The sequence below is a fragment of the Astatotilapia calliptera genome, chromosome 5 (assembly GCF_964374335.1).
Source record: "Astatotilapia calliptera chromosome 5, fAstCal68.1, whole genome shotgun sequence".
Lineage (NCBI taxonomy): Eukaryota > Metazoa > Chordata > Actinopteri > Cichliformes > Cichlidae > Astatotilapia > Astatotilapia calliptera.
In genome coordinates this window covers 28,666,526-28,689,070 of record NC_137426.1, presented here as the reverse complement: position 1 = coordinate 28,689,070, position 22,545 = coordinate 28,666,526, and the positions used below count along the sequence as shown (strand labels likewise).

Below are 22,545 nucleotides of genomic sequence, written 5' to 3'. Positions count from 1 at the left end.
GGGTGGCAACGGAAGTGGATGTTTTAAGAGAGAGGGCCCTGCAGGTACCTGACAGCAGTCAAGTGAGTCGGCAAAACAGAGGAAACGTGTTTTGCAGCTTGGTTTGTTAAGGCTGTGTGAGATTTTCCGCTAAAGTGGACATAAAGGAGTGAGCGACAGGCAGAAAAAAAGAGTAAAGTTTTAAAGTCATACACATCAGCCAAGTTTTTGGCCAATACCACGCAGTACAGTTAATTTCCTGCCCTTCCTTTGAACCCCATCCACGCACTGTGAAAGAATGACATTATCAGAATGTGCTGCATTAGAGGGATATGGGTAATAGACTTGGAAGCATATATGTGTACAGTACAAGCTGTAATAGCTAAAACATATAAATAGTGTAGTATTACAAACAGTACTGCAGAGGTGACCTGCACATGCCCCTGTTTAGTGTAGGCCAGTATACATCAGCGTGCGCTGCTCTCCAAGAAAACAACCTATTTTGGCTGTAATGAAGTCTCTCGACAGGCTCTCACAAGAGCTGGAATGGAGAAAGCATGCTAATAGTGTGCTGTGGCACAGAGAGGATTGGTTTTGGCATGAATTGTGGATTACTGGTCTTGCAGTTTTGTTTTCAGTCGAGGTCCACCGATGATTGTAGATTGAAAAGGTTTAACTTGGCTATTGCCTATTTAAGGGACCATGTCAAGATCATTATCCTTTAATCACTAATAACCATTAAGTGCTAGTCGGGGTTACATTTTACTCCGTCTATCAGTAAATGGTTGAAAGAACATCTCTCTCTTTCAATTCCCTCACTCTTGTGTGTTCCCCCTTCGTGAATGATGGAGTGACTGATGACTTTAAAAAACACACAGTGGCCTTTTCACGCCCCATGAACCACTGAATCAAATTGCAGCCTAAAAATGCAGACACAGTCCATGTGCGTGCGCTCAAGTGAACAAAAAATGGCTTCTATTGTTGCCTGTTTGGTCCCTACTGTAAGAAGCTTTCAAAAATGTAGTTTCTGCTCCTCTGTCTTTATTCCTCTTGAATTCAAACTACATTATTCATTCACTGCGCACGGGTCTCACGCTGTTTGCAAGTGTGAGCAAGAAACATATAAACATGTTTGCTTGCTTGCAAACATTTTTACCATAATCTGAAGAGGTCCAAATAGTTAAACATGACTTAGTACGCAGAAGAACATGATTCTGTTATGGTTGTTTTTTTTTGTTGTTTTTTTACCACATCACAAATCCTTAGTCTGTTTATGAAAAAGTCTATAAATAATTTGTTAGACTTATGTCATAAACTTTAGACAAAATGGCATTGTTTTGTTTTTTTTCTTGCCATGAGTCATCGAGAAATCGACAATGCTTCCTTAAGCACAGTTCCTGGTTTGTAGCATTTGACGTTGTTGCATTGATCTTTTGACAGTCTGTTACTAACAGAGTTTCAATAGTACACAAAAGCAGTGGATTATGTCACAAGTGATCATTGTCTTCTACATTTTAGATCACTTATGTGGCCCTTATGCTCATGCAGGTGTCCCTGAATAACTAATGTATTCTCTAACAGCATCCCATCTCAGTTTAACTCGACTGAGTCAGCAATAACATATTGTGTTGCAGTCCTAATGTTATCCTGATGTAAGTTTAATCTTTACCGGGTAGACAAATAGAAATACTGAAGCATTCTTTCTGTGCCGGCCGTGATTTAGTTCATAGTTCTTGTTTTTCCTTTACTTTAATGGAGTTTCTCTTCTTAATGACTCCCCAAAGACCTTTGCTGTGAAAACATTTGCATCCAGGCTCACATACAAGCCTGCTGGTGCAGAGGGATTCTAACTCTAACACAGTCTATGTCTCACTGTCGCATTAAAAAGCCAATTTCTTTTTAATAGCAACAACAGCTGGAGCTGACAGGACCGGTGTCTTGCTGATGGAGCAAACGGCTTCTTAGCTGTCCTGCAGTTTAAGCCCAAATGCCTGCCTCATTACAGGAAAAGAGAGCGTAAAATAGTTGGAGAGGAGGGAGGAGAGGAGTAGAAGATATATCCTATACTTGCTATGTGTTGTTAGACATGTTTTGGTATTGTTTAATGTAAAGAAAACACAGCAGAGTAGACAGGCTTGGCGATGTTAAGGTGAGGGGAAAAAATTGCCATTGTTAGATGTGGTGGGAGCCTATTTGCACTATTAACTTTGTTTCATTTACACTTTTACTCTTTCTACCTCGATCTTTCATCTAGTGCACCTGGTTGAGTCCGAGGAGATGGCTGAATCTACAGGAGTACCAGAGCAAGAAGCTGATGCAAGAGAGTGGCGTAGCTGTCCAGCGCTTCTATGTGGCTGACACAGCTTCTGAGGCACTGGAGGCTGCAAAGAGACTCAGTAAGTAGAGGACACACATACAGAGACATGTGATTCACTTATGTCAGCAGCTGCAATACGTTGTTGTTTAATATTGGTTTGTACCAGTGCTCATTCGTGGATTTCACTGATACATTACTTGAAGCTGTATGTTCAATGATTATTTGGGATCTGTCACAGTTTTTCACATTTATGGTAAATGGCCTGTATTTGTATAGCGCTTTTCTAGTCCCTAAGGACACACCTGTCATCCACCCATTCACACACACATTCACACACTGGTGATGGCAAGCTACATTGTAGCCACAGCCGCCCTGGGACGCACTGACAGAGGCGAGGCTGCTGGACACTGGCGCCACCGGACCCTCTGACCACCACCAGTAGGCAACGGGTGAAGTGTCTTGCCCAAAGACACAATGACCGAGACTGTCCAAGCCGGGGCTCGAACCGGCAACCTTCCGATTACAAGGCGAACTCCCAACTCTTGAGCCACGATCGCCCCCAATTTAATGAAAAGCAAGTTTAAGGTCAGTCTCAAATAAACTGGTGAGTCTGTGTTATAGCGGTCAGAATTGTGTTATTTTCAATTATTTTCATGCAGTATAGATTCAGCAAGTGCACTTGACTGTATTGCATTTGTAGCTCTCTTTTAAACACAGATGTAGTGAGGCATAAGCTAATTCCTAATTATTCTCTTACTGTAGTTTTAATGAGTTAGTGTAATGGTAAACGGTAATTGTATTGCTGTACCCAGTAAAACCTTAACGGTCCTATTTGTGCCGCATGGCTCTTTGGCCCTGCTACCCAATGTGCAAATGGCTGTGTTTGCAATTTAACAAGGCTCGAAGTTTTATCATGTTAAATTCCATCTTTGCTGTTTGCGTACGTGTGGGAGCTTGTGTTTTTGTGGTAGTGCCTGCTCAGTTTTTCATCACGGCATTCATCCATACTAATTTGTTTCGCAACCTCTCATATGAAGTTTCATATATAAGTGTCAAGCTTTTGTTTGGGTGTGTGTGTGTTGTATAAAATTCAACTTGCTGCCTCACACAGTCATACAATGTAAGGTAGTGGCCAAAATTGTGATTTTTCTTTTTCTGTTTTTGTACTTGTGGTACAAATTTTCACAGATGCATTGTAAGCACAGTGTTAAGCACACATACATATGTGTGTGAACCTACATCTGTCCTCTACCTTCCCTGTTCTACTTTCCTTTCACACACCAAATTGTCCAACACGTATAGTGTGTATTTCCACCCCCAGCTTTATATTTTATTCAGTGTCCTCTCTAGCTACAGCAGCAGCTTTCTGATAGTGCCTCCAGGTTGGTTGTCAGCCAGTGAGGTGCCACTCTTACTGCTGCCTTTGGGCTCAAGCGCCTGGGGCGCTGCTTTCAGTGGCCCTGGTTAAGATGCTGGCAAAGATAAACTGAATAGGGGAAGAGAATATATATTTTCATGACAGTATCTAGAATGTATTGCTTGGTAGGGGATGAAATGGAGAGTCGGAAAACTTGGACAGAAAAGTTCGAAGGGTAAAATGTAATTTTTCTGCACTTACATAGCTTATTTTACACATACCTGAATTTTAAGGCCATGTTTTTCTTGTTCACTCATTAACAAACACATTAAAACACAAATGGCAGCGTTCACCTGCCATCAGGAACAACTTGGGGTTCACTCTGTTGCTAGCTCTGCCATTAGTTTACATTCCACACTACCACCTAAATTACAGCACAACAGTGGAATGGACAGTCTAATGAAACCATCAGACAGCCTTAAAGGCATGTGTGCTCTCAATTCAGACAGCATTTGTCCATTGACAGTACATGCACTCACCAACCATTCACATATTCAGGTTTTCTTTGTCATGCAAATACTGAAAGGTGATTTAAGTGAGTTTCAATGTGGCATGGTTGTAAGTGCCACATTAGTTAATGGGCTGGTCCGTGTATTTCAGGAACTGCTGAACTACTGGGATTTTTCCGCACAACCATCTCTTGTATTTCATAGAGAATGGTATTTAAAAGAAGAAATATCCAGTGAGCAGCATTTCTCTGGAGAAAAATGACTTGTTCATGTCAGCAGTCAGAGGAGAATGACCAGAGTGCTTCTAGCTGACAGGAACGAAACAAAGAATCACTCGTTAGAACCAGGATATGCAGAAGACCGTCTCTGAAAGAAAAACATAATAGAACCTTGAAGAAGATGGGCTACAGCAGCAGAAGACCACACCGGGTGGCACTGACTCATTAAAGTTAGAGAGAAGATTGGAAAAACATTGCCTGGCTTGATTCTTGATGTCTGCTGCAGCATTTGGGGGTGGCAGCAGCTCAGGAGGTAGAGCAGGTCATCTACTGATTTGAAGGTTGGTGGTTTGATGCCAAACATCCTTGGGCAAGATACTAACCCCAAGTTGCTCTGTGATGCATCCATCTGAGTATGAATGTGTGCCAATGTTAGAGCACTTAAAGCAGGGGTGGGCAACTCCAGCCCTCAAGGGTTGATGTCCTGCAGGTTTTAGATCTCACCCTGGGTCAACACACCTGAATCAAGTGATTAGTTCATTACCAGCCTCTGGAGAACTTCAAGACATGTGGTACGAGGAGGTAATTTAGCCATTTAAATCAGCTGTGTTGGATCAGGGATGCATCTGGTGTGAGTAGGTTAATGTGACATGTTGTATAAAGCGCTTTGAGCGCTCCAGGAGAGTAGAAAAGCGCTATATAAGAATCAGTCCATTTACGAATTACATTTGGATTGTGGTCATATGGCATAAACAACTTCCATCCTGCCATCATCAATTAAAGTGCTAATAGTGAGGAAATGGGTTTGCATTATCTTGGTTCACTCTTAGTATCAGTTTAGCATTGTGGCCTCCACAGTCACCAGTTCTCAATTTCATGTAGTTTTATTGATCTTATTTCTTATCATATCATAAACAAATCGCATGAGCAGTCACAAAATTATGAGCTGAAAATTGGTAGGAACACATTCAAATTACAGCTCCCGCAGCTGACTGGGACCTTTTTTATGTTACTAATGCATTTCCAGTGTCCCTGACAACAAATATGTTAACCCAAGTTTTTGCAGTAATTTCAAGTCAGCTTGGTTAACCAATCCCTTGCTTCCCATAGTCCCTCAGAGCAGCTTTGCCCTAATATCTCTATTCATGCACTGGGCTTTGGTTGGTCCTTATCTGTGTATGTCTTGCAGTTTTTGTGCCCTTTGACTACTGCTGGCTCGCTAATAAAGCATGCAAGTGAGCATCCACATATGGTTCATTTCTTCAGACACACACTGACTGACTTTGTCTGGGCCATTTTAGGTCATACATAAATGTGTTAGAAAGTAAAAAAGGCAGAGATTAATAGTCTTTAGTTGAGATTTGTGGTGCTGATATACAAGCCGAGGCTGTGCCAAGCTTTGTGTCTGAGGCTGTGATGGGAAGGCAGGGAATGGAGCCAGCCTAGGATGAAGATCTATTTCATGGCTTTCCACTGTTGAGGACACGTGGTATGGCTCTCTACAAAAGATATGGATGTTTGGGGTATCTGAGCTGATCAGAGTGACTCACATGGATTTTGATGTCCTGCTGCGAACCCCTGACGTACACACAATTGAATGAACTCATCAAACATTGAAGCACGGGCACAGATGAATGACATTCATGGAGTAGGCTTGCTTCTATGAGCACACAAACACTCAAACATTCACACCAACTAGTACACTCCTCTCTGCTCTCCTCTCTTAACCGTGAAGTGGTTAAATTGGCAGTTCAGTCACAGCAATGTTACACAGGAAAAAAAACTCTCATTCCTCTCATGGACTGTGGAGTGGTCCAGCTCTGGTAAGGTGGGCACAGACCGATTTGTTCTATTGCTGCTGAGGACAAACAGATTTTATCCTTCTCTATCAAAGCATTAAAAACATGTATCTGGAGCAGACTTTTAATTCGCTTTAACTTGAATGACACTCTTAGGGGAGAGTTTGCATTGCGTCAGATGGGTGATTCGCTACCAGGTAATGGCTCATAGAAAGTAGAGTTTGATTTCTTTAGTGTTGTACTGGGTGAGTCCTGCAGGGAGCTTTTGTGATGGCTGGTCCACTGGGACACTGAAAACGTTACCACACTAACTGCTGCTGTCGGTCCAAAACCAGTGACCCACATCCACTATTCACATTCACAAGCTACTAATTTTTGTATTTTGTGTGTGTATATGCATGTACAGATTACAGTTTACATCTACAAATTACACTTTTCCATCTAAGTATTTCTTAATCTAACCTTAATATGTAAATACTTTAAATGAAAGTTAGAGTTTGTACCATATTGCCTGATAATGCCTGATTTGGAACAGATTGTTTTCTTTAGGTAGATTTTCATCACCATAACCCAAAAATTTTAATATGCAAGTAGGAAATCAATCCTGTCATTTGAAGACTGCATCGTCTCAGATGCTGTGCCTGGAGCGACCCCCTGCTTGGGCTTACAGCAACCTGATGCTCGTATTCCCACGGGGATCACTTTGAGCTTCCACCTTCCACATCTGTTCTTTTTGTTCCTTCAGCTCCTGGTGCTTCTCGACGTTCTCATGCTCCTTCTTGGGATTACCACATCTATCACTGCTAATGTTTTTTGCTTGTCAGCCACCACCATGTCACCGTGGAACTGCTTAAAGTTGAATTCCTGCAGGATCTTAGCTCTGCTGTTCTCGAGCAGTTTTGCTTGTATGTTCCGGGTGGATTTTGGTACGTCTTGCCTATATTGGACAGAGAGCTTTTTGTACACTATCCTTGCTATATAACCGATCAGCTGCAGACCAGTTTTATTTTATATCTCCTTGAGTTTATTCAGATAAATTGCATAACACGATCTTGTTACAATGGAATGTTCTCCTGGGAAACTTTGCGCCCTGGCATTCATGTGGATGTTAGTTTGACACATACTGCTTACCTAAGCATTGTGCAGACAAAGCACAGCACACTATAGCAATGACGCTTTCCATAGGGACCCCAAGTAGGACAGCGTGGCCTGCCTCAGAGTATCACAGGCTCACAATTGTGTACAAAGCCCAAGGTGTTGACCCAGCTTTCAAACTCATCAGAGCCACCTTTAATCCAAAATTTAAGGTGCAGGCCAGAGATGATTCCTATCTAGGAGCCACAACCCAGCAGTTCACTGGGCCTAAAAGATCTTTGGGCAACATCCTACGCCAGAAACAGCACATCCCAGATATCCTGTGTCCATGCCAAACAGGGCAAAGTGGTTTTAGTGAAATTAAAACCTAACTAGAAGGAACAGTGCCATCTTAAAAGCAAGCAATCATACTTAATATAAACACCATTGCTATTTTTTGTTCTGCATACTGCACTTTATAAAGACAGTTTAAAGAAATAACTTTTTAGTGCATTTTTGAAAGCGCTGTTTCTTATCTGCTAAGGCCTAAAACTTTCATAGGCAGAGATTTTTCACAAATGCTTTGTTTGAGATGTCACAGTAACTGCAGTAATGAATATAGATTTTGTGTTTGCCTTCGAAGCAGATTTGCACGGCCATGCACACAAATATACAAACACACATACCTGTGCCCTGCTACTGCCAAAGAGAATATGATTATGCAGTCCACTTTGTGTGTCGCCACCCGCCTGACAGATGCATCTGCAGAGCAAATCTTGATGGATTTTCAGTCTGAATTCTAAATCAAAACCACATTTTCCCTCTCTTTTCTTGGTACGAAAGCCCTTCATGTCTGCCATTTCCTCTGCCTCCCACAGAACTCGTTCATTGACAGAGCAGTGATGGGAAAAAACATCGGTCTGGATTCTTATCTTAACCGCATGTTGAGCCTGTGTGATGAATGGGAGCAACATATACTTGTGTATATGTACAGCTTACATCAGATGGCAAAGTGTTCTCTTTTAGCATTGTCATCTTCCTGACTTTCCTTTCAGAAATTGTGCTGCAGTCATATTCTCTGCGTCCTTCATTTTTCCCTTTCTTGTTTTCAGTTTTATACTTTAATCTTTTCGTACTCCTCGCTCACCTCAGTCTCCCTCTGCTGCTCTCTTCCTCTCTTTGTGCTTAGCACAGCCTCACTGCCAGAATGACAATTAACAGAGGAAGGAAATATTTTAATTTATTTTTTTTCCCACTGCTATGAATATTCAGTGTAAACAGTTTTTATGCATGGCTGTCAAATCTCATGTGTGCTTATTAAAAGGATGGTTGGTTTGATATGTTGGCTTACTGAATAATAGCAAGCTACCTTGACATTAGCCAACCCTTTGATGAGGCAGGTTTATGTGTGTGTTTATGCAGTTTTGCAAATTTGGTTATTCTTGTATATTTTGTGATGTTGCTGGATAGGAGAGGGAACGAGAGCTCTATGGGATGTTCCCAGCTCACAGACACATTTACATTGGTTTCCACTTTTTTCCCCTCTGAAGTTGAGGTACTTTAAAAGCACTCAGATTGTCGGATGACATAGACGTCAATCTCAGAATAAAAACCGTGTGTGTGTGGGGGGGAGGGGGAGGGGGTTATTCTATATATAGTGGTTTATGTTCTTAGAAGTGAAAGAGGCTCTTTTGTTGGGCAGGATCTATTGTACTCAAGGGAAAGAAGCTCATATTGTTTTTTGTACGTATTGTATCAGTAAAACTAGCTTCCATACATTTTGTTGAACTTTGAAGTGAACAAAAAACCCAAAATAAACAACAGCTAAATAACAACCTAATTACAGCTGCATACAATAGTTACATGGGCTGTAAAAGCCAAAAATTCTGTCAGATGTGGAAATTTGCAAAAGTCTTAAGCCACCCCTCATTTTTTAAAAAGTATTTTGTTAGGAAGATTTTTATTTTAATTTTAAATTGTTCTTTGGGAATCACCTTGTTGGTGCTGGTACTGTTTTTATGCTTGTCAAACTCCGCTGTTTTTGGCTTTTTTTTTTCCTAGATTCATTGCTAATGGGAACAAATTTGTTTTTGTGATAGGCTGCTAGTATCAAAATTATCAAAATAAAATAAACTGTTTACGGCAATATTTTTTCATCGTTTTGATGGTCACTGTAGTGGCTGTATTAATTTCTTAAAGTGCTCTCTTTCTCTTGTAATATAACCACACTACGGACGGACAAGCGCCTGTTTTTATGTGTTGTCGTTAGCAACAACGACGGTAAAACCATCGCGTGTCCGCTTGTTTATTTTCCATATAAACCTTTCACAATAAAGCTCAAGATCCTGTTGAGACTTTTCAAAATAAACTGAATCACGTGAAAGATGCAGAGTGTTTACGGATGAGAAGTAAAAAGGAGCTGTCAGGTGCTAAAAAATAAACCTTGGACTCAAACGTTAGAACAGGCTTTTCCCCGCAGCACGGCGTCTAATGAATACTCACAAAGAAAACGGCGGCCGTTACAACTTATGTCTAAAAATGTATCGTTTCAAGCATCGGTTAAAACACTCGACTTCAGGTACATGACGCGCAGCTGGAAACACTTCACGCAAGTCGAGCTGCCCGAGATTCACAGAATTTACAGAAAATGTTAAATTTTTGTGATTTATATCGTTATCGGGACGATAGATGTCTTGTATCGGGATATGAGATTTTGGTCATATTGCACAGCCCTACAGTAGTATTATAAAATACTATATTTTTATCACATGCATGACAACATGATCATAATTCGGTCGTGGGGAAAAAAAAGTGTCCCGCTGTATTTCCTGTTCACTCCTTACTTGAATGATCTTTAAACCTTAGAGCTTTCATCAGACTGTCATGCTCTAACCAAACCTTAACCGCCACATCTCCGTATCTCAAGTTTCCATACGCAGCATAACCTCATCAAAGCTCAACCTATATTTACGGTATGTTGAACCAACACTTTCTGTACAATTCATATGAAATATGCTTAGTGTAGTGAATTCAGAAACTGTGCTTCCAGATGCAGTAAATGAATTAAATGTAGGTTATATGCTCGTTTAGATGATTGGTGTTTGTATGTGTAATGTTGCTCCAGCAGCCAGTTTCTGATATAATCACTGCAACCATCCTAGTTTTGTGTGACTGGTTTTGAACTGTCTTTTTTTTTTTTTTTTTGTATCAGATATACGTTTGATTTGTAGTACATGCTCCATCCGTTCAACATCGGAAGAATAACAGCATGAATGAGCATTTTGTTTTTCATCCATTTTTCGTGGAATCTGGATTTTCAGGGTCGACTGAGTACTTTGTGAGTGCTTAGCTGATTTCCTGCACAGCAAGTTTAGCATTTTCTTTTTCAAGTTTTCTTCAACAAAATTGGAACAAAACAAAAAAAAAGGTCTTTCCATTTCTGAACTACTTGGCTCCTGTAATTGTTGCTTGCAGGTGTATTATTTATATTTGTCTTTCTTCATAATTCAGCAAAATGTGGAAATTCAACAAGAGTATATTTGACAGACTTTAGGTAAAGCACCGCTTTAGGCAAAGCACCACTTCTGTGTAGATGCCAAAATATATGTAGGAAAGGCTTGATATTTCAGTAGATGCTGAAACGGTTACTGCTGACATTTTGATTCACTATTTGTTTAACAATTGTAGGATTGAACAAGTTATTTTACTGCTATTTTATTATCAGTATTATTATTGCATTATAACCACGTAACAAGCATTGCATTAAAGCATATATTGAAGCTGTTAACATTACATTAAAGTCTGTTATTTCAGGTGGTATCATAATCATATAATAATCTTTCATTGCAGGAGCAACTGTAATCATTTTATACACATTGCATTTTGGTGCTTATTAAAGAGTTGAAGCTCGGTCAGTTAATTGATGGTCAGAAGCTTCGTCCGGCGCGATGTCCGGCCGATCTATTGAGTAAAGTGGCCTAGAGCTATGGAAAGATTGCATACAGGCTTACAATACATATATCACATATAATCTAAAAACAGGCCTGAATAAAGGCCTGAGTGTATTCAACAACCTGCTGCGTTTGAGTTTGTTTGGTAACAGATGACTCAGAATAAGTCAGGAAGTATACTTCTGAAATGTCTTTGTTTCCTCTGTAAAGTGTGCATTTTTTGGTGGTTATTTTGAGGAGCTGTCTGGATGAGGCTATTTGAATAACCAGGTTGTTCATTGTTATCTTTTTCTTTTGTATTCTTTTATTAAGTTTTAAGTAGTATCATTTGATTAAAACATTTATTCAATATATTACACATATAGTTTCAGTTGTGTACGTGCGTGCCTTCGGTCTGGTGGAAAGGTTACAAGGTTTAGCTGGTGAGGTGAGAGGTGAAACTGAGTGCATTTCAGGTCAACACAAACGCACACCCACACGTCAGACGTGTTGATACATCACAATAGTTCATTAGTCTTAACTAAACTCCTTACAGTCTTACAAGGTATGACATAACACACACATACACTTTTGCTGGTGATGCGAATGGTTCCACTTCCTCTGGCAGGGTGCAGAGAAACATTTACACCTCCAACTGAGCCTGGCGCTGCTGCATGAGATCATCTAGAGGGTACCATATGCCTCTACACCAACCCCACACACGGCCTAGCCAGTGCCATCTGTCACGAAAATGCACTTTTCCACCATGGGCATCACCACAAGTCATTTTGAGGAGTTCCTTATCCAACCATGACGCACCTCACCTGAGTCCTCCATCACGCTCCCCTCCGATCTGTCTAGACTGGCCTGTTTGCCACCAGAAATTCTGTGCTGTGCTTTCTGTGTTTATTTTTTTTGTTCTTATTTTTATTTAATATTAGATAATTGGGGTGTTTGTCGATCATTATAGCTGCTTGAACATCTTGTTTTATTGTAGCTTTATTTCTTAATGAACATGGGACATCGTTGCATTGGATTAATACAAAAGGGTGAGCATGAGGCATTCTTAAAATTCCCTATTACATCAGATTTGTTTTTTTCCTAATGAATAATGCAAGTAAAAATGTGTGCTGGTTAAATCTTAGTGAAAAATAATTTAACAGCAATGATTGTATGTGTGTTCAGTTACTGTTCAATTATAAAGTGCCAGAACTGCATAAAGTCATTGGGGCTAAACTGACGGGCTAGAACTTTGTTGTGAAGGTCAAGATTTCTTATTCAGCTGATCACACCTTCATAGCTGATAAATTGTATGACTCGACAGACTTGGTGGTAACACTCGGCAGCCGTGTGCTGTTCACACTGAGGATCTAAAAATGAAGCAAACAGATCAGGCTCGGGTGGTTTCTATTTCTTTCCAAACCTTCACACCTTCCTGACATTTCACCAGGCTTAATGCTCCGCTATGGTACTTTGTAGTGTAGTTGGGGGATATGACTAATTACTCGATTCAATGGTTAAACTAGGTAGACTAGTCTGTCAAACTAGTGCCATTACACAGCTTCTTTTTTTTTCCCCAGTGAGGCAGTAAATGTTACATTATAGCAGACTCCACTGATGAAAGTCGGTATTTTTGTTTGCAAAAGTCAGAAAATGGAGCACAGACTTTTCTAAGTGTTAAAAATCACTGCTTTAGTCAGCAAAGCCTGGCAGGTTGGAAATGAGGTCTTTCTTTTTCAGTATGTTATTTTCTTAAGTAGCAGTGTTTCTTGCACAAATAGGTACATTTAACGGTCATCAGAGGGAAACCCAACCTGCCACCTCGTCTCAGAAATGAACATCTGCTGTAAATGGCACTATATGAAGCGATATTTGTAAGCAAGGTCTGGATGAGTCAAAATTGAGTACTTTGGCCATGATCACCAAAGGTGTGATTAGAGTAAATATGGTTTACAATTTTATGAAAAGAAAAGCTTGAAGAATTAAAGTGAAAAATTCTCGACTTTAAGCCTCTAAGGCAGCTACTGTAGTGGCAGAGGAAACATTGCACGGATAGAGGGAAGACGGCATTTGTTTAAAGAGCAGTAAATACTGGATGCAAATGTCATGCAGTCAGAGGATGAAGTAAAGGCCTGAATGGAGAATCATCCTGGGAAGTTATGAGTGGAAACATTTTGGATTCAGCACCACAGATCGAAAGGGTGTGGATGGAGGAAAGACAGTTTGCTCTTTTGTATAAAGGCAACTGTCTTGCATCGACACAACCACAATAACATATCCAACACTGCATCTTAGCTTGCCATTGAATTGAATTAGTGGAAATTTTACTAAATGAAATGAATTCTACATCTTAAGTAGTTTAAAATTAGGTTACATGAGATGCATTCAAATGAAGTGAAATACATTTCATTATCTTTTCTTTAATTCAAACTTGAATGAAAAATGAATGCGAGTGCCAATCCAACTGTGTTTTTTTTTTTTTCTTCTTCCTTTTTTGGATTTCAACCAGAGAAATAAATAGAAATCTGCACATATTGCTGACTTCTCGAAAGCTTGTGCTTGGCAGCTACTACACCTGACCTGCATGAAACAGACTGTGAACTAACAGATTTTATATGCATAAATATACATTAAGCAAAAATGGTGAAAATTGAATTGATGAACAAACTGCAATGCATGTAATTGAATCTAACCCACTGTACAAACGTGAGCTTTGATTGACTTGGTATCATATATGTATTGTAGGACTTGACAATCAGAAATATGTTGAAACCTTGTCGTGGGCTTTGAGTATTTATATGGCACATTAGCGTTACTCATGCTTCAGTTCACTTGAGCTCTTTTATTCCTTTGTGTCCCAAAACTTGTGCAGTTGTAGAGCCATTATCTGAATAATACTCAGCCTAAATTGCATGTTTTATTAAGGCTATTCCATGATTCATTGAGCAGTGAATTTGTAAGAAGCAACGCAGTGATATTTTCTCTCTGTTGTGTGTGTGTGTGTGTGTGTGTGTGTGTGTGTGTGTGTGTGTGTGTGTGTGTGTGTGTGCGTGTTCTCTCCAGTTCACATCCAATTTTTGCCTACCTTGATTTGGATAGCAGTGCTGTGTAAGACCTGGGTCTTTTGTCATCAAATTCTATTATACTCAGCTCTGTGTGTGATAACTCTCCCGTTCTATCAATGACAAATGTTTGGACATATCTTGCACTTCAATAGAGGGTTGAAAACGGGGGGAAAAGGTACTGTACACATCGCGTGCACATGGGGCCCTTCTTCCTTTTCAGCGAGGGACAGACAAATATTTTACTGTCAAACATGGTTAAAACACGGAAAATGGCCAGACCTCTCCTCGCTGTGCACATCCTCCCTTCTCATTCACACTGTCCCCACTGGAGCTGCTTCATGCACTTCAACATTTCAAGCGCCTTTTAAGACCACTTTCATCTTCCCCCTTCAGAAAATGAGGCAGAGTCTCTGGTGAAAAGCGCTGACAGTAGCAGTTAGCGTTGAGTAGTGTTGGCTCAACCACAGCTCTTTTTCTTCTGTCTTTGTCTGAAGTATTGAGAGATGAGACGACCCTCTCAGAAGTTGGTCTGTGTGACTGTGTAGACCAGCTGGAGCCCTCATTGCGTCCTCTCCTCGTTGGTCTGCTGGACAGAGGACACCGAAGCAGCTGCTCATCTATCAAGCCACTTGATGTTACAACGGGTTCTCGCACTTCATGAGAATATGCAGCCTGAGCCTCTGAATTTTGCGCTTGTTTCGCTGCCATCTTTGTGCTCTTGCTGCCAGCAATTTCCATCAGAGTCTTTGTCATTTCCACCTCTACTGTTTCCAGTGTAAACATTATGTGGTGAGTGGAGCTGTGCTGAGATTGGGTCTGTTTGGTGTCAACCATTCAGATGGGTGAGCTTGTGAATCACTGAACAAACACACAGGGGAAGATGTATTTGCTAGCTCACTACCTCTTTTTTGACATGCAAGCCTATATATGAAAGAGCTGTTTAAGTGGTTCATGTCTTGAGTCTGTGGCTTCCAGATAGACATTTTTTTTGAACACACCACTATCTTTTGGATATTTAATGTTTGCTGACCAACAGTGCATAATTAATAATACTCAGTCTTTGTGTTGACTGCACAGTGTAATGTATAGTTTGCAGTAAAAACATGATTGGAAAATCCGTCAGGTCATTGGCTGCAGCTGCTAAGAGACTGATATGAAATATTTGTGCCCAAATGATAAGAAACTGACAAATTTGTAGCTGTTAGCTGTAATTTGGCATGCCTCAGCCTTTTCTCCAATTTCCCTTAATAATAACTTCTTGATTGCCATCCTACCACTGAGACCATTTCTGATGAGGGTTAAGGGCAAGTCTTTCAGATACAAGTCATCTTTTGTCTTCTACTTGTCCAGTTTCCTCAATATTTTTTAAGAACGCACTGCACACCATGCCGAGATGTGCCACATGTTTGGGTAATAGCACTTTGGAAATCACCGTGCTGTTCCAAAAATATTTTATGCCTGTCAGACTGTTATCTTTGGCAGTTTTCCTAGAGTCAAATAATAAAATGAGAACAAATTGTGTTTTGGCAAGAGGCTTAAGTGCCTAAAGATACAATTTAAAATGGGTTCTTTGGTAAATTGTCTGTTATGTGTAGAGACAATCCTGGTTCATCCCATTTAGAACTTGTTGCACACGTTCTAAATGGGATGAGTTACATAGCTCTTAAATTGTGATTGTGAAGTTAAAACAGCATTGGAGTTTCTTATGTATTGAAACCACACAGTGCGCTGTTGCCTTCTTCTTTAGTCACTCTTTTCAGCCTTGTAATGTCTTTGTCACAGAACTATCCAGTTATATATGTTGTATACTATATACGTGTGAAAGTGTCTTTTTTCTTTTCTTCCACAATACGTGTTGACTTTATTCATATTTAAGTCGTGAGTGTATTATAGCATGAGTGTGTTTTGAGTGTTTTGAGACGTACAATGCAAAACTTTTTTTTTTTTACTGTACATTTGTTTATTTTTCTTTCCCATATGATTTTTCTTTTTCATTCGTCCCTTACTTCAGGCTGTTGTTGCTCACTCCTACTCGCAGCTCCCCTTATTTTTAGTATTTCCTAAACACCCCCTCAAAATGTGCCCAGACCTTCTGTAAAATCATCATAGATGGTACTCATTTGCCAGTTTAATCACATCGGAGGGGATAAGTAAACAAAAGCAGGTTGTTAGCTGGAGCCAACTGCAGATATCTGCGTCTCACTCACTGCAGGGCTCCTGCTGATGGACTGAACAGCTCTCGCCCCTCCATAGTGCTGCTCTGTCACACAGGAAGACAGATGTTAGCCTGCAGTTTTTCACTACCTGCCAAGATAACACGCATAGCACGCAATGAGGAGAGAAAGTGGGGGTGGGGAGGGGGTGTGAAACAAAAGGTTATTAACACAGACACAGCGACCCGCCGACTTGGAGACAAAGCAGAAAACCACCCGTAGGCAGCATGATAGCCGTGAAGACACATGCGCATAAAAACGTCGAGAATTTTCAAGCACAATATGAGCGTTCCAAAATAAACAAGCAGATGCACATTACACTGCCCTCTCCAAGGACCTGTTGTTATCCATTACATTAGCTGGCTCTTAGGTCTTGCGTTGGTTTTAAAAAGGGGGAAAAAAGCAATGCATCTGAAATAGTCTTAACAGCTGTAAATAGGCTTTGCAGGGTAAAGCAGCCTGTCTCTCAAAGAGCTGATTTCCGTAAGCAGCTTAGTGTTTCCACCTCCTCATTACGCACCACAACCTTTTCATGTTGTGGAATTATTTTTCACACGTCTTCTCTATCGTATTAGGATGATACTAATGTGCCAGTGAGCGTGCCGCCTATTGTTTGTTGTCAGGGCACATCGGGTAAACATGGGGCACCTGGTCGTGCCGGAGTTGAAAGTAGTTCGAGCAGATACAGAAATTGTGGAGTAAAATGTGCAAGCTCGGCTGTGCTTCATTGTAGTGAGCTCCAGCCATTAGATACGTTTCATTAGTCATCAGTGGAATTGGCATTGCGTTCCTCCTGCCCACTAATGCAGCAGCAGATGTCTGTAGATTTTAGAGTTTTTCTCTGCAGTTGTTAATGCTGAAGTGAAGAAATTGTATCAGTCAATAAAAGGGCCTCTCAGCTAGTTAAACTTTTTTTTATTTATTTTTTACTCTTTTTCTTTTTTTTCTGGCGATCTTGTCTTTAACAAGTTGATTTTTTTTTTTTTTTGTGTTAACTGTTTCCCGATGAGCCTCGATACAAGTAAATGTCTTCACCCTGGTTTTTGCTCCGAGACGAATGATTCGCCCTGCAGATATCTCCATGGTCATTTAGCACCCATTGCTCCACAACACCATTATCATTATGATCACCCTTCTGCTTGCATGGCAATTAAAAAAAAAAAAAGAAAGAAAAAGGGGGAAAAAAGACTGAGAGGAGACCGGGGGCATCTCAAGTTGTCATTAGAGGTGCTGTCCTGTGTCTGAAATTCAGGTGGACTTGTCCTCTAATGAGGACTCAGCTGTCATGCAAGCCGTGACTGGAGGAGTGTCACAAAGAGGTGCCATTGTTGGTCAGGGAAACTGATATTCTTTTTCCACTGAGTAGCACCGAGATGCATCATTAGATGCAGAGACACATGGACACTGGGCTTAACCAGACAAGACAGTGACATGATAATTATTTATTTAGTTGTAGCGAACAAAGAGGATAAATGTTGCAGTCTTTGGCTATTTTGGTGTTCAAATCTGTTTGTTAGAGTCTTGTTAGGCCCATATATCTGGTTGAACTGACGCGCCAGTAGTAAGAGGGCTTTTACCAAGCGCGCTTATGATTTATAAATGTTGGTTGACTTTTCAACCTCAACTGAACAGGCAACATATTCTGCTTAAAGAATTTCAAGACCATTATATGTCAAGGTAGATGCAAAACAGAGAGATTTTATTTTCCTGTCTCTCCTTTTGGTTCACTTGCCATCGCTGCATGAATAGAAAACCATTTAATGTCTGACCTTTTCACAGTCTGGTAGAATTGGGGGAAAAAAGGTAAAAGTTTAGAGAAAGCGGAACTTTTTCCAAGATAATGTCAGCTTTATCTGCTGCGCTTACAGCCCCATCTTCTAAAAATCTGTATTCCTTTGTTAAAAACAATGATTTTACTGTATTCAATTAGACATTTGATGGCACAAAGAAAAATTGTCGAATACTGAAACTGGGAAATTTCATTGTTATTTGACTAGTGTGCTGATTTTAAAGTGCTAGCCCTGTAAGAGACAGGCTGTCCCAGGTGTATCCCAGCCCTGAATGGGATAAGCAGGGAATGATGGATGCATGCCGACCAGTTTATAAAAATCTTTTGCCGTTAACAAGTTATTTATGAGCACAGCTTAAAAAAACTAAAAAAAAGTTTGATGATTTGTCTCTGTGTTGTTGTTTTTTAATTAAATTTAGGCTTTAAATGATTCGCAAATGATTTCCTTTTGTTTTGATTTACATTTTACATCGCATTCCAGCATTTCTGGAAATGGGAGTCGTAAATGAAATCATTATGCAAGCAGTCATTAAACATGACCCGCTCTGTGCACTTGCCCTAATGGTGCCTAAGTGTAATTAAAATAAAATGTGTTGATAAGGCTATTACACTAGGCATTTTACAGAACTAAGCGCTGGCCCTAAATTTGCCTTTTAATTCACATGAAAGGTAAAAACCCGGCGCACATATTCACTTTTGTGCTTAAACAATTAGTAAAGCTTATTAGATGGTTTCTTTGTTTCGGATCATTAGTTTCCTGCGTTGCCTATGGTGCTGTAGTAGATTATGAGTCCATTTTCACAATATTACTGATACATAGTTGTGACACAGCCAAAAATCACTGCGGCAAAGTGACTCATAAACTAGAGTCGACAGAGTCACTAGCTTTCTTGACATCAATATGCAGCTGACAGCATAATTGAAGTTATTTAAAGGTACACTATGTGCTTCTAGATGGAAGCAAATGGAGGTGCAGATTGTTTTGTTTTTTTCCTCCTACTTATCGTAAAATAGCTCTATACTGGGAAAGTATAATTGTGCCTACGCTACTTGTTTTAATGATCCTGTAGACTGACATTTCCGGCCTCTTCTTTTTTTTCTTCTTCTAAAGAACAGATTCCACCTGTTCGACAGCAATCAGCGCTGTCTGGCATCATAATCGAGCACAGATGTTGAGGGTTTGACTGCGTTTCTTTTTATTTTTTTTATTTACTGTCTTTCCTCTGGTGTTAATGGTATTTATCCATAGGAAGGCTGAGACTCAGACTGGCTGTGTTTGATTGTAGCTGTTCGTGGCTTGTGTTTGTTTTCTCCTTACTCCCAAGAGTTTGATTAGTCTTCCCCATTTAGCCGCCGCATTACTTTCATTACAGCACACGAGTGTCGGGGAGGGCCACCCTGATCTTTTTCTCTCTCCTTGCAGATGGTAGCCTCATCTTACTCTCTCCGGATTGGCGCATAGCCCGCATCTGTCCCTTACCAGGCAGCATTCCCCCTCATGGCGCAGCCTCGAAGGCTTAATTAAATATCAGACCAAAGCTAACTGTGCTGTTGGCCGCTCATGAGCTACATGCAGAGGGAGGAGGGTGGGGGAAGAGAATAGCCTTTCAAAGTGCACAGAAAGAACGGGGTGAAAGAGACACCGACTGCAGAAGTAACGTCCTCTTTGCCAGCTGCCTTCACTGGCAAGCAGACTGGGAGTTGATTTGCTCTCATTACTGGGAAATAAGTAAAGCCTGAGGATGATGACCGCATTACTCAAATTGCATACGATGAGATCGGAGATGTTGTGCAATGTTAATCTCCTTCCGTGTGTCCCCAAGAAATGGAAAATAAATGAAGATGAAAATCTAGCTCCATTTCTTCACAGAGGGCCATGCATGATACAAATGGAAGCAGTTAGCTGATTATGAAACACTGTCTCCCTCCGACTAAGAAGAGGATTCTCGTTCAGCTGATAAGCAAACTAATATCAGTCTGAGGAGATTTTTTTTTAAAATTATTGTGGCTGGATAACAGAAAGGGATTGTTCACTTAGCCAGTACTGTAAAGAAAACATACAACAAAGCAACGTAATCAGAACATAGAAAATGTTCCTGTGATAAAACACCCACCTGTGTCACCTTTCAGATGTTTAGAGCTAAATATTGCATTTTTTCCACTGTGTGAACATCTTGAGCTGTGACTCATCAGCAGCGCTTGCTGGTGTCTTTATTAACTTCAGACACGTGCCCTTGTTTCTGCTTTTTCTTTACAGTTTGACATAAGAAAACTTTGACTTGTTTCAGATTTTTTTTACATTTTATTACTCCTTTTCCATCCTGTCCTCACGCTGCTCTCATTATGGACCAACCTTTTTCTCTCAGTGTTAGAAGCCATCTCTTGTCTGCCATACTACCAGCTAATGGTCACACTGCTCTTTCACTCTGATCTTTAAGGACATTGTTATAATTTCCATGCATTTCAACTGAGATTGATGTTTCAGTGTTAAACAGCATTATTTGTAAGATTCTACATGGTGTGTGTGAGAGAGAGACCGAGAGAGATGGGAAGAGGCAAGTGTGTCCTTTTTAATCATGCTGTCTTTGTGATTGGTAATACTCACAGTTTATCACATTATATCTGCTTCTTCTGTTTTTCCTCTAAAGTTTTCTCTTATTATCAGCACATTACAGCTTCTGTGGCTATTCATAAATGCTGAAATTGCTTATATATCTTATTGTGTGCAGATTGGCTTCACTTACTAGTGCAGCAAGAATGAACACCTGCCTTGTTCTCACACCATTACCTTCCTTAACACGCCACATACCCTTTTCTTCTTCTATATATTTTAGTGTACTTGCTATGACGTCTTATCTTAGTTCTTTACCTTTCTTCACACCTCAATGATGCAACCTCCCTGCTGGGCCACATCCTTGTTCTTTAACTTGCTTCTTTTTTCTATATATTATTTCTTCTTTTTAAAGCAAAAGTCATTTCCTCTGTGCTGTCCCTCTCCGCTGCACATGCCCGCAGGACATGCTTTCTCATCTTGCTTTGAACTCTTTTTAATTTTGTGCAGTAGCAGTTTTTTTATTAACATATTTATTCATTTATAACTGCTCTCAAAGCCTTTTGCATACGAGCTCACCTTTCATTCTCTCTCCATCTCTTCATGCTTTCGCTTCCCCTCTCCCCTCAGCCTTTAACTCTCCTCGCAGAACGGGCCTCACTAATGCAGTGTTAGTTTAATCCCTGTCACTCTGTCCAAGCCTGTATTCCCTGGGTCCTTTTTTCTCCCCCCCCCCCCCTTTTTCCTCCTTTTTTTTGTTTTAAACTGCAGCAACAGTGAACATGGAAAACATTTTTAGCCCCTCCAGCTTCACCAGGTCCTCGATCTATTCCGCCCTTCCCTTAGACGTCAAGAGTTTTTATTTTTTTAAATGCCATCAAGGGAGGAGCCAAGGTCAAGGTGTCTTCTTAACCACGTTTCTACGCCCCCTCCACCCACTTCCCAACGTGCTGGCAGCCACCTGTCAAAGGTTGAACTCTCCCCACCTAGATAATAATAACCTAACTGTAGACCATCTTTCATCAAGTGTCCTCTGATCCATTTGAATAGTGCGGGATTGTGGGTAAGATGCGGAAGAGAGAGCTCAGAGACGACCTCCTGATGCGACTGCTTGGAAGGTGGCAGTGACAGCGAAGGGGATGCTGGGTGGTTAAGTAATTAGGGCAAGGTCATGTTTCCAAACTTCCAAGACTTCAATGCTTTACCAAGTTTTTATTTTCCTTCTTCCTTATGTGGATCTTTTAATTCTTAAATTTATCATAATGGCAATCACCCCAGAAATGGTAATCCTCTGTCAGTGTGTCCACCACTTTAGCTTATATGTTAAATTCAATCACCTGAAATTGGTAGACATTTCTGTTCTTCAGAAGCTCTCCTGTACTGTTTAGCATAGCCACCAGGATTTTGACTTCTTTGGGAAAGTAGTTCTACTAATACTCTGATAACTCCAAAATGATCATCACAGTTATTTTAATCAGTACTGACATCGCAGTTAGTGGCTCTACATTGTGTAGTGCTTTATACTTCTGCCCAACAGCAGAAGCTCCCTGGTTAAAATCCCAGCAGGAGACACAAATTCCAGAGAGGTTTTATCAGGAAGGGCGTCTAATGTTAAATAAATAAATATCTGCCAAATCAAATGTGAAGCTACCGGCTGTGGCGACCCCTTTTTGAATAAGAGAGCAGCTGAAAGGAGCTTTATTGACATTATGATTAAGCATGGAGCTTAGTGACAAAAATGCTTT

At 40.4% G+C, this 22,545-nt stretch overlaps 1 protein-coding gene across 1 annotated transcript in view; it reads left to right on the top strand.

Moving 5' to 3' along the window:
* Window positions 1–22,545, top strand: part of suclg2 (succinate-CoA ligase GDP-forming subunit beta) — a 102,603-nt gene that overhangs the window by 14,848 nt on the left and 65,210 nt on the right. Inside the window, exon 2 of the mRNA XM_026168671.2 lies at window positions 2,234–2,375. Within this exon, the coding sequence (XP_026024456.1) occupies window positions 2,234–2,375 (142 nt within the window). The remainder of the gene's footprint in view (window positions 1–2,233; window positions 2,376–22,545) is intronic.